We start from the raw sequence: 11154 nt of genomic DNA on the forward strand, positions 1-11154 counted from the left end.
ACCTTGCTCAAGGTTCTTGGGTGCAAAGAGCGCGGCCACAAGTCACAGGGCCCGCTCGTCCATGCGACCGGTAAAGGCTGGGTCAAAGGGCACAAGGGACAGTACTACGACGCGCTCCATGTCAAGAACGGAATCGTCAAAATTTGTCTCGTCGAAAGCCAGGGCGGCATCGCGCCGCCAACCAAGAGAATCATCCACAACTTCGCCAAAGAGGTCGGCCAGCCCGAGCGCCGTCGACCGCACCGTCCACCGACTACGGCACAGCCTCCGGCAGCGCCCGGGGCTTTGTCCAGCACCACTCGCAACAGCTCTCGCGCGCCGCCGTCTGTGGCGACGCGCAAAACATCAACAACGCTGCTCGCAACATGCGACAAAAACAACATAATGTTGCTAAAAATCTCTCTCTCTCAACATGCGTGTCGCGCACTCATTCATGACCGGTCTCAATGCCCCACCCCCCTGCGCGCGGGCCTTCTAGGCCCGCGGGTAGTCTCCCCCCATTCCCAGGGCCTCCAGGGCTCGCACCTCCGTAACGACCTCAACCTCTCACAGACCAGCGCATAGCGCCATAGCAGGTATTTTCTTCTCAATAACAAGGCTGTGAATCGTGCACTATCACCCTGCCTAGGTACTGAAGAGTGACGGGCCCGCTAGAGACGACGACGACGAGACAGTTCAGGTGGTCCACGCCTTGGTGAGAAAGAGGTCCGCGTATGGATTTGGGAGCTCGCCAGCGCACGCGACAGTCGTGGCGGCGCCGTGCCGGCTCAGCAGACGTAACGCCCGCGCTCGCAGAGGTGCCCGTCGGCGACCCGGCTCGGCCGGCGGCGTCCTTCGCCACGCCCGCCGTGTTCCGCGGGCTGTGCTCGGCATGGCCTGCGTGCCGCTGGACGGAGCAGTCGCTCGCTCGCGCGCTGCCGACGGTTCGCGTGTCGCGCTCTCGCTCGGGCGAGTACCCGCGCGACAGCGCCTCGGGGAAGCCTTGCCCTATGGAGACGGTGCCGACGGCTCGCTTCCTGGCCGCGTTGCGGGAGGGGCCTCCGACGGTGTACGTGCACGGCGAGGTGCTGCCCGACGCGCTCATCGCCGACTGCCCGCCGCCGCACCCGCTGCTCAGAGGAGAGAGGGTGGCGCGGCGCTCGCTCTGGCTTTCCGGCGACGGTGCGCGCTCCCCGCTGCACTACGATCTCCCGATGGTGCTCCTCTGCCAGCTCCATGGCCGCAAGCGGGTGACGCTCTACTCTCCGCGCTACCACGACCTGATGCGGCCTCAGTGCAGCACTTGGCCCGCGCTGACGGCGCAGGAGCGCATCGCGGGTACGTCGCTCGGGGCTGCGGAGCTGCGGGGTTGCGAGGGTCTCATCGTAGAGCTGCGGCCAGGCGACGCTCTGCTGATGCCGAGCGGCTGGTGGCACGAGGTTGAGAGCGTCGGCGACGCGCGCGACCGCCTCTGTGCGTCCGTCGGCCTCAACTGGCCCTCGATCGCGGACGCGCTCCCCGCATTCGCGTCGCACCGCGATGCAGTGAGGGCGTACCCCGTCCTCACGCAGGGGCGGGTGGTGGCGATGATGCACGGCGAGGCGAAGGCGAGGGCCGCCCTGCCGCGAGCACAGTACGACCTGCCCGTGTTTGCGGAGTGAGACGCATATTGAAATAAATAAATATAAAATAAACAAAACGGTCAAACTCTGAAAAAGGAAAAGAAAAATGAAGAGAAAGAATTTAAACAACACAACTCTCTCTCTCACATAAAGGGTGTGGAGCCTGTCTGCTATTGCCGCAGCCACTTCACAGCGCTCCTGTGGGAAGAGGCCCAGGGAGGAGCAGCATGAGCTCCGCGAGACCGAGGCCCCCTCGTGGACCGTGAGTTGAGGAAATCGAGGGACGCGATCCACCTCGCCACAGACGGTCCCGCGCCTCGCCGCTAAGACGGCGGCACGGCCGCAGCTCGTGTGCGTGTCGCCGTCTTTGTCCGGAGTGAATACTCCAACGCGCTCGTCGGTGGCGGCGGCTTCCCTCAACCGCTGCGCCGCGCTCGGCGAACCTCGACAGCGCCTTCGGTGGCATGCATCTCTTTGCGCCTGAAGCCTGGAGAGCAGCTCCTCTGCTGCTCACACACTCTGGCCTCTGCACAGTTGGCACAGCCTACTGTGCGGCTGCCACAGCTGTGACAGTCAGCGATGGGCTCGCCCTCACTGGCCGACTCAGTCACTTGTGCTGCGGCAGGCGAGCGAGCGCCAGATGCGCCTCACCCGGCCGAGCTACGAGCAGGTCACAACGGACTACGCTCCGGGCTACACAAAACTCTCCGTCAGTCACAACTCGCGGTTCAACGCCGACTCTGCAGACGCAGCCGCCGCGACGATGGCGCCGCGCGTCGGCAGCTCCGTGTCCAGGAGCCGCATCACTGTGCCACCTGCGCCCGTGGTCTCGTGGTACGGCAGCCTTGCGATTGCCTCGAGCGTCTCGAAGCCGGCGGCGTCGCGCAGCTCGCCCCAGATCGTGAAGCTGTGGCCCCACTCGGCATGGGCGTCAAGCGCGATGAAGAAGTCGTCGCCGTCCTGGATTCGCGCGACGTAGCCCTTGCGCACGGCGGCTTGGCCCTCGGTCGGTGTGCCGCGGAGGCCGGGCAGCCTTCCCTGAATAAGCGAGTACGGACCGCAAAGGATCTCGCCGCATTGGCCGGGCGGCGCCGTCGGCACCGCCTCGTTGCGATAAAATGTTGCGGCGGTGCCCTCGTCGCCACGCTTGCCGACCGCAGCGATCACTGCAGCCACGGTGATCGGCGATAGGTCGGGGCGCAAATCAATTCGTATGGGCGCGAGGTTGGCGCCACTCGCGAGGCGCAGCTCCAATATTTGGCCACCGGCGGGAGGTCCAGCGAGCGCCATCTCGTCGATTGCAGCGCGCAAATCCTTGAAGCCGTGCTTGGTGCACGCGGACTCACACGACTCCCACATGAAGGCAGCGTTCCTGTCGCATTCGCCGGAAGCGGCCCAGTCGTCGCAGCTCGCCGGCGTGGGCGCGGCGCTGCTAACAGCCAGCATCAACGCGATGATCCGCCGCACGCCGGCCATCGTCGGGCACGAGAGAGAAGGGAAAAGGCGCCCATGATATTCGAAAAATTCTTTTTCGCGCGCCAAGTGGGCTGGTTGCCCCGCCCCCACCGCGCAGCTTCTTAACGTGTGTGTACATGGCGCACGACGCGTTCGCCAGCCACTGCTCTCGGCGGACGTGGCCAGCCGCTGGGTCGCTCCTCGCGTACTGCGCTGGCACTGCCAGCGCGGGCGAGAGCAGCAGTGCGGGCGAGAGCAGCAGTGGCAGTGGCGAGAGTGGTGTTGGGAGTGGTGGTGGGAGTGGCCTGCCTGCAGGAGCACGCGTCCTTGAGCTCGGCTCGGGGACAGGCTGGTTCGGCTGCACCCTCGCGGCTGTGCGGCCCGATCTTAACCTCTGCCTGACCGAGATGGCAGAGGCGGGCGCCTTTGAGGCGCTGTGCCGCAGCGTGCGGGAATTCAAGCCGCCGCCTGCGGCCGTGAGATGTGCGGAGTGCACGTGGCCAGACGTCGGCACGCTCGGAGATTTCGACCTGATCGTCGGCCACGCTATCTCCGCACCGAAGAAACCGCATGTGGATGGCGCGTCCCAACCTCTCGTGACGCAGTGTGTCCAGGCTCGGATCTCGTCTACTCAGCCGCAGGGGCGCGCGCCTTCGCATCCATCGTCGGCAAGCTGCTGCGGGCGGGCAAGGCGGCGGAGTGCCTCTACGCGCACACTGCAGAGCGGTGGGGCTCGAGCGGGTTCGACGCGGCGAGCCTCCCCGTCGCGCCGAGGGCTGTGAGCTGCGTCTCTTCACAGTGCCTGGCAGCGTGAACAGGACCTCCTCGAAAGCCTTCGCGGCGAGGGATTGGTGCCGTCACTGGCGAGGGGCGTGGAGGTGCGCCAGCGGAAGCGCTACCGGCCCTCTGCAGCCGGGCGGGACCACCCGATGTCATCCGAGTAACCCAGATTCTGGACCGCTGCAGCATCGGGCGCCTCCTCTAAGCGCGACGCGCCCACGACGCGTGCACAGGTCGGCGACGACGCGCCCGTCGCCCAGCGCAGCTTTGTCTTTCGCGTGCGCGCCTGCCCCGGCGCTGTCGCCGCGGGAATGTCGCACGGCGAGGCGGCGGCGGCGGAGGCGGCGGTGGCGGAGACGGTGGCGGCGGAGGCGGCGGTGGCGGAGGCGGCGGCGGCGGAGGCGGCGGCGGCGCGTGTCTTGACACGAGCTCGGCGGCATCGCGCGCTGGTACGGAGCCGGCTTTCGGAGGAGGTGGGGGGGGCGGGAGGGGGGGGGGGGTCGCGACGGGCGTGAGGGACTGGCGGTGATGAATGGCGCCTCACGGATTCGTGGCGTGAACAGGAGCGCGAGGAGGAGGAGTTCGGTCAGGCGCTATCCGAGTTGCTGGAGACGAGCCTGGAGAGAGGCCAGAGCTGGAGGCCTGCACAAGCAGCACCTTAGACCCCGAGGCATGGCGACGACCGACCAGCGAGAGAGAGTGGTTTTGTTGTTTCTGTCGTCGACGAGCCTCCGGAGCGAACAAGCAAGCCGGTGTCGTCTAGCGAATGTGGCTCTTGCGAACATACGAATGTACACCAGTGCTTTTTCTTCCTATAGCGCGGCCACGCACCAAACAACTCTAACACTCACACGTAATTTGGGGCCTGGAGCCCCTGGACCACACCCACAAAGATGAAAGAACCCTGCACAAAGATCGCAAGGGCGGGGACCTGTTCCTTTTTACCCATCTCACAGTAGAGGTGTCCCGTTTTTATTTATTTATTTCACAATGATGTTTATGGTGGTTTAGCCCTGTTCACGCGCGCGCGAGACGTGCAGACAGGGTTGACAGGTGAGAGCGAATGGCGCGGTGTTTTTCGTTGCAGCCGTTCGAGGCTCTTTTTTTCTTTTGGCATGGGTTCGAATTTATCTACAAGAAAGAAAGAACCCGGGGCGTGTGTTTTCATTCAAACTCGCGTGAAAGTGCGCGGCGGGTTTGTTTGTGGTGGTCGTACGTACTTATAGCTTACTGGGAGAAAAGAGAGAGGGGGCGTTGTGTTCTCTAGGCCCCTAAGGGCCCTACGCGCGGCGTGAGAGCTCCTTTGGTTGTACGAGTAGATAGATGTCCGCCTGGGGCGGCACTCCGCTCGCGACGTGTGGGGAGGAGCTGCGCCCGCTGAAGAGTCAGCTGCTGCGCGATTTGCAGCACTGGCCGCATGCGTCCATTCGAGAGCAGGTGCCTAGCGGGGATGCACGTGAATTGTACGGATAGGCCAAATCGCATAGATTGCCACGGCCTTGCTCCAACCCGTGCCCATAGGATCTGGACACGCTTCGCGAGCGCAAGGTTGATCCCGGCGTGAGGGTTGCTCTCATCATTGCCAACGGCAGCGTCTACCTCCCATCGCAGACGTTGTCGGCCAGTGGAGTGCCGGTCACATGGCCCCGTGGACGCCACCCCCTGCTCGCGCAAGTTGTCGCCGATTTGCGAGAGTTAGCTCCATCGCTGCCCAATGTCGAAATGGTGCTGAATACAGACGACTATCCGTTTGTGCCCCGTCAGCCTCTCTCTCCGGACAGGCCAGTCGTGCCCCCACTCTTCTCACACTACCAAACGAGCCGGCATGATGACATCTTGTGTCCCAGTGGCTCGTTCAGATTGAGCGACTATGACCGAAAGATGCTGCGAGGCTCCGAGCACTGGGAGGCTCAGTTTCCGTGGAGGAAGAAGATGAACCGCTCGTTCTGGCAGGGAATGCCGTATTGCGGCCTCAGCCGCTTCGGCCACTGCTCGCGCTTCTTGCTGTCCCATCTATCGGCGCAAAACGTCGTCTGTAGATGAACGCCAGAACGCATATGCTACCAGGTCACAGTATGGGTTCGGGACCTGTTCACACCAGTGTGATGGTAGGGGACACATATGTGCGACAGGGTACGCGCAGCATAGTGCCTCTCTATAAGAAGAGGCGCTGGCGGCTCTAGGCGTCTCCGCTCCTGGATGTCGGCCTCGTCGCTTACGAGAGCGAGAACGATCCCTACGTCCGGAGCCGCGGCCGGTCCGACTTCCTACCCAGCGCAACTCCGCTCGAGACGCGCAGCTTTGCAGACATGCGGCGACATGCGGCCTACCGCTTCCTGCTACAGCTCGACGGCCACAGCTGCTCGTACCGATTGCAGTCGCTTCTCGCGACAGGGTCGCTCGTTCTCAAGCAAGACTCCTACTACCACGAGTGCGGCCGAAGAAGGCACCGCCGTAGCCGTGAGCCGACAGCGCCTCGACGCCTTGGGACACACCCCGAGTAGGTACTACTACTCTGCGCTTCAGCCTGGCGTGCATTACATCCCCTTTTGGAACTCGTCGCCGCTGGACATTCTGCCGGCACGTCGACTTTGACCTCCGCCGGGCACAAGTATAAGACAGCGTGAGCGGGGCCGCCCCTCGCAGGTGCTAGCAGATGCAGCGGGCGTGCCTCAGCTGGAGACGATGAGAAAGGTTGCAGCGGAGAGCCGGCGGCTAGCGCACCGCCTTCTCAACGCGCGCCGCACCCCTGGACGCTGGGTCGCCACTCCCCTTCGCAGCCTGAGGTAGCCTACCTTCGTCCAGGCACACGCGAGGCATTGCTACTGGCGCGCCCTGCTCCGGGCTTACGCGAAGCGGCTGAGGTATGTCCCACAGCCGCATGAGAGGTGGCCCGCCGCGGTGCCGCTGCCTCCGCTGCCTCGACGCGAGCGCGCCATCGACTGGAGCCGCGTGAGCCACGAGTGGCGCCGGCGTGACGACGCGTCACTCGAGCGCTTTGATGAGGAGCTCGAGCGCGAGCTGGCGGCACTGCTCGCTGATGGGAGGCGCCTGGAGTCGGAAGCGGAGAGGCGGTCGCCGCAGGCGCCTCCAATTAAGCACCACCCGGGCGTGAAGTGGTTTTCTTAGTGCTAGTCCCCCCCCTAGTGCTAGTCCCCCCCCATCGGGAGGACAACCCCGGCAAGTCGCCGACCACACCCACAAAGAACCCTGGCTGCACAAAGACCGGGCACGGGCGGGGACCTGTTCCTTTTTGTTTATTTAATTGGAGGACAGAGCGACGCCCTTTATTTGCGCGCGCAACACCAACGATCGCAGGTGAACCCACTCTCCCGACCCCCCCCCCCCCCCCAAACCGCGGCGACCAACGCGACCTTTGAACTAACATGTGAGTTCCGTCTGCCTCGCAACCGATCAGACCTGCCGCTGCACCGACGACGCCTCGCCTCCAGAGACGTCTCGCGCCTCCGCAGAGCTGCGGCTGCTCATCTTGGCGAACACCCGGCTGAGGCCGCCTAAGCTGCGCTTCGCGAGGCTGCCGCGCTCGGCGATGCTGCCCGAAAGGAGGTCCGCCCGCGTCCGAGCGGGGGTCGCGCCGAGGCTCTTTGCCAGAAGCACGAGCGACACCTGCGGACAGGGACGCCCCTCGTCACGAAGCTCGGCGCACAAATGGGTGAGACAGAACGCGCGCCTTGCGGTGGCGCCCCGGGAAGCAGGATGTTGCGAGGTCCTTGTAGAGTCCTGAGCTCCTGCGGCGTCGGAGGGTTTGGGGGGCGGGAGCTGAGATTGGGCAGTGGAGAGCATGCGCTCTCTACTCCGCGAGCCCGCTCCTGCGGTGTGACTTCAAACATTCTCGAGAACTGGCAGCCGCCGAGGTCCGGGACGTTCTCGTGCGCCATGACGATCTTCAGCTTGTCTTCCCGCGCCCGCTTGACGTGCTCGGCCAGCCGCTCGCCGTCGTCCTCTAGCCAGGTATTCTGATTGAGGTACAACAGCATGTGGGTAGCCTTGCCGGCGCGGCGCGTTCGGCGTGCCAACCCGCGAAGTGCCATGGAGGGGCGCGCTGATGCAGAAGAGCCAACGTCCGCAACGGTAGAGACGGTGAGGCCGCGAAAGGCGCTGGCAAGCTCGCAGGCCAGCTCTGCGGCGCCCGGGTTGGCTGGCGAGGCCCAGAGCGTGGTTTTGGAAAAGGCGAGCGACTGGCTCTCGAGCTCGCCCGACACGCAGAGCGGCAGGGAGGTCTTGCTCAGATAGTTGGGCGAGCAGAGGAGCAGCGCCTGCGGCTCAAGTGGGGGCGGTCGGGAGACAGAGAGCACTGCGGAGCGGCTGACCGTGGCCCGCGCGGAGCCTCGGCGATGATCTTGAGCGAGATGAGCCGGAACTCATCGATGCGTTACCAGTTCGTGAGCTTCCAATCCTTGTCAAAGATGTCCGCTTTTCAGGGTCCGCTTCTTGGACGAGGACGAGCGGCTTCCTCTGCTCGAGCGACGAGCGGACCTCTCGGAGGCAGTTCTGTGGCGCGGGAGAGGCGGAAGTCGGTACGGCCAGAGTGCGATGAAGACGCTGTGGGAGGAAATTTGCGCCTTGGAGCGGAAGTAGCCCTGCGAAAGGAAGAAGAGGACGACTTGCGACCGTTGGATGTACTCCTCGAGCGCCCCAATATCCTTTAGATCATCCACCTGCGCACACCGCGGAGCGTGAGAGGTGTTCTGTGTGTGTAGCTAGCGCGGCGGAGCATCTGCGCGCGTCGAGAAAGATCTTGATATCCGGCAGCAGCTGCTCGAGCTCACCCTTGATGACCTTTACGGCGTCTTGACCGGTCGACCTATTCGTTTGGGTAAGGGGAGGGGGTGATGCCGGCGGGTTTCCTTCCACCCTCCATGGCTGTATGACTCACCAGATGTGGCTGTTGAAGAGGTGCCACGTGAGGCCGAGCACGATGCTCAGCTCGGGGGGCTGCTTGGTCGAGACGAGCCGGATCGTGGGGATCATGGCGACGCGGCGGGCGGCGACGACGGCGCCGATGAGGAAGAAGAGGAGCGTCACGGCGACGAGGACGAGCATCGAGTTGACGACGCCGTTCAGCTTGCCGAACCCGAGGATGGCGGCGGCCTCCCCTGTGTCGGGGTGCCGCTCCTCAATGCCGAGGAAGATGGTGGTCCAGTTGGCGCCAAGGAAGAGGAGGAGGAGCACGAGGCTTGTCGCGACGGCTAGCACGTTGTCGCCGACCCGCTTGTACGGCCGCACGACGGCGAGCGCGACGGCGTAGCACGAGCAGATCAGGGTCGCCACCACGAGGCGAAGGAAGGCGCGCTCCTCCGGTATCAGCAACACAAAGCCCGTGAGTACGAGCTTGCGCGCCAGCTCGATCGCCAGGGTTCGGGCTACTAGCCGGATAGGGGGTCTGTTGCCCGACTCTGTGGGGGGCGGTCGTGGGCGTCGAACTGGCTGGCAGCCGCCAGCCCCCCTCCCAGTACCCAGAGATAGGACATGGATAGGTTGGTCTTGTTTCGCCCAAAATGCAACAGGCACGTGCCCCCTAAATAAGAACCTCGTTTATAGCCCCCCGCTACCCGGTTGCACTCGTGCGACGTAGCGGGGGGCCACCACCGTCCGCTCGACTGCCCGATGAAGAGCGACCCGTACGTCGCGCACTTGTCGTCCTCCCTCCTCGCCACATGACGGCCGCCCCCCGACACCGACAGTCGCGCTCCGCACGCCTTCGAGGTCAGCTGCGGCCGAGCGACGATCGGCTCGCCTCCGATCGCTGGGCGCGGTCACTCTCCGGCCCATCACCCGCCTGCCGATCACCTGTCCGCCTCGCCACGCGCGGGCCGCTCGCCTGCTCGCCACCGCCGCCGCGCGTCCCCTCGCCGCCACGCTTCCCTGTGCACCTGACGGCGCTGCGCAGACGGCGCGCTCTGGCAGACAGAGCAGCGGCCGCCCAGGCGGTCGCTGCTCCGGCCCGTCCGAATCCGTCCGCCCGCGCGTGCTGCTGCCGCCGCCGCCGCCGCTCCACCCGGTGCCCGTGTGTCGTGAGAGTTGCTTTGTGTATGTGTATGTCGTATTTGTGTGGACTTATGTCACACTTGAGCCTCTATCTATGATAGAGACCGGTACTCGGGTTTGGATGGTAGCGGGGGGCCCCGCCGGAGGCTGGTTACTGATGGTCCAAAATAAGAACCTCGTTATAAAAAGACACATCTTCGATCTTGCGAGCCAACGGCAACGCGTGGTTCTCGAGACGCATCCGAGCCCGCGCCGAGCTGCGCGCCGAGCGCGCACATGCCATCCGTCATGATACAGTAAGAGGGTTACGATTCATTCCCGTTGCATTCTCCAATTTGCGGTTGCGCGTCGACCCTGGGGTGTCGTACATGGGGCTCCATACCACTTAGCGCTACGGTCCGCGTCGGCCTACCGATCGGCCTCGAGGGTAACGGGGCCGCGCATCGATCGGCCTCCTCGAAAGCACCGCAGGGCGCCCCTAGGACTGGGACGCCGTCCGACGCCCCCCCTCCTAGAGCCGCTTTTTGTGCGGCCCGAGCTCCGTCTTGGACGCCTTCTTGTAGCAGCGCGCGCCGCCGACGGGCAGCGTCGAGAGGATCGGGCCCTTGAAGAGCTTGCAGCGGGACGCCTTGCCTTTGACGGCGTACTCGAACCCTGCGCGGGCCAGATGGCAATCTCGTGTAGTAAGCTCGTGTAATCTCGTGTAATCTCGAACCCTGCGCGGGCCAAAGCGCAGTGTGCTGCGACCAAGAGGAAGGAGCTGAGGTGGGGGGGCGGGTGTGTGTGTGGGGGGGGGGGGGAGGCGCGCCGGTGCAGCCGCGGCTGAAGAGGCACATGTCGTGGCACTCAGGGTAGGACTTGCCCCAAAGCTCGTCAAAGTTGCCCTTGTTCTTGTCGTCCGTGCGGCACACGCCTGTAGCGGGGCGCGTGTGGTGGCGAGGCTAGGACATATTGGGGACAGGTGTGTGTGTGTGTGTGTGTGTGTGTGTGTGTATTGGGGAGGGGGGGGGGTGAGGGGTGTGGGGGGGGGGGGGGGGGAAGCAATGGCTTTCGCCCGGGAAGGGGAAGGGGGAAGGGGGAGGGGAAAAGGGGGGGGGGGGGGCCACCCTAAGTGTTCTTGAATTTAAAGGACGGGTTATAAAGGGCCCAAACCAGGCTGCCAAAAGGCAAAACCCACAATTAGGCTAACGGCTTTGGGCCAGGCCCAAGCCCAGGGCCGGGGCCCGGGCCGGGCCCAGGTCCGGGGCCGGGGCCGGGCCCGGGGCCGGGGCCGGGCCCCGGTGTCGCCAAAAAAAACCGGGGGAGACAA

General features: G+C 64.7%; 5 protein-coding genes across 5 annotated transcripts in view; 3 read left to right on the forward strand and 2 right to left on the reverse strand.

The window, feature by feature from the left end:
- Positions 1-713: 713 nt before the first annotated feature.
- Positions 714-1640, forward strand: EMIHUDRAFT_250715 (hypothetical protein; the record flags this gene model as incomplete). The annotated part of the gene is made up of 1 exon (XM_005756382.1): positions 714-1640. One exon carries the CDS (start codon positions 714-716, stop codon positions 1638-1640), a length of 927 nt encoding a protein of 308 aa, XP_005756439.1.
- Positions 1641-2315: 675 nt separating this feature from the next.
- Positions 2316-3077, reverse strand: EMIHUDRAFT_250716 (hypothetical protein; the record flags this gene model as incomplete). Its single annotated transcript, XM_005756383.1, has 1 exon — positions 2316-3077. One exon carries the CDS (start codon positions 3075-3077, stop codon positions 2316-2318), a length of 762 nt encoding a protein of 253 aa, XP_005756440.1.
- A 116-nt stretch (positions 3078-3193) lies between these two features.
- EMIHUDRAFT_250717 (hypothetical protein) lies at positions 3194-4498 on the forward strand (the record flags this gene model as incomplete). The annotated part of the gene is made up of 5 exons (XM_005756384.1): positions 3194-3539; positions 3671-3834; positions 3875-3934; positions 4070-4114; positions 4400-4498. 5 exons carry the CDS (start codon positions 3194-3196, stop codon positions 4496-4498), a joined length of 714 nt encoding a protein of 237 aa, XP_005756441.1.
- A 1459-nt stretch (positions 4499-5957) lies between these two features.
- EMIHUDRAFT_250719 (hypothetical protein) lies at positions 5958-6965 on the forward strand (the record flags this gene model as incomplete). The annotated part of the gene is made up of 5 exons (XM_005756385.1): positions 5958-5969; positions 6020-6267; positions 6341-6420; positions 6493-6530; positions 6642-6965. The coding sequence occupies 5 exons, from the start codon at positions 5958-5960 to the stop codon at positions 6963-6965; spliced, it is 702 nt and encodes a 233-aa protein (XP_005756442.1).
- A 3391-nt stretch (positions 6966-10356) lies between these two features.
- Positions 10357-11154, reverse strand: part of EMIHUDRAFT_250722 (hypothetical protein) — a gene marked incomplete at both ends in the record, with an annotated part of 1943 nt that continues 1145 nt past the window's right edge. The window contains one exon of the mRNA XM_005756386.1: positions 10357-10499. Coding sequence (XP_005756443.1) covers positions 10357-10499 — 143 coding nt within the window. The remainder of the gene's footprint in view (positions 10500-11154) is intronic.

This window comes from Emiliania huxleyi, assembly GCF_000372725.1.
Source record: "Emiliania huxleyi CCMP1516 unplaced genomic scaffold EMIHUscaffold_971, whole genome shotgun sequence".
Classification (NCBI taxonomy): domain Eukaryota; phylum Haptophyta; order Isochrysidales; family Noelaerhabdaceae; genus Emiliania; species Emiliania huxleyi.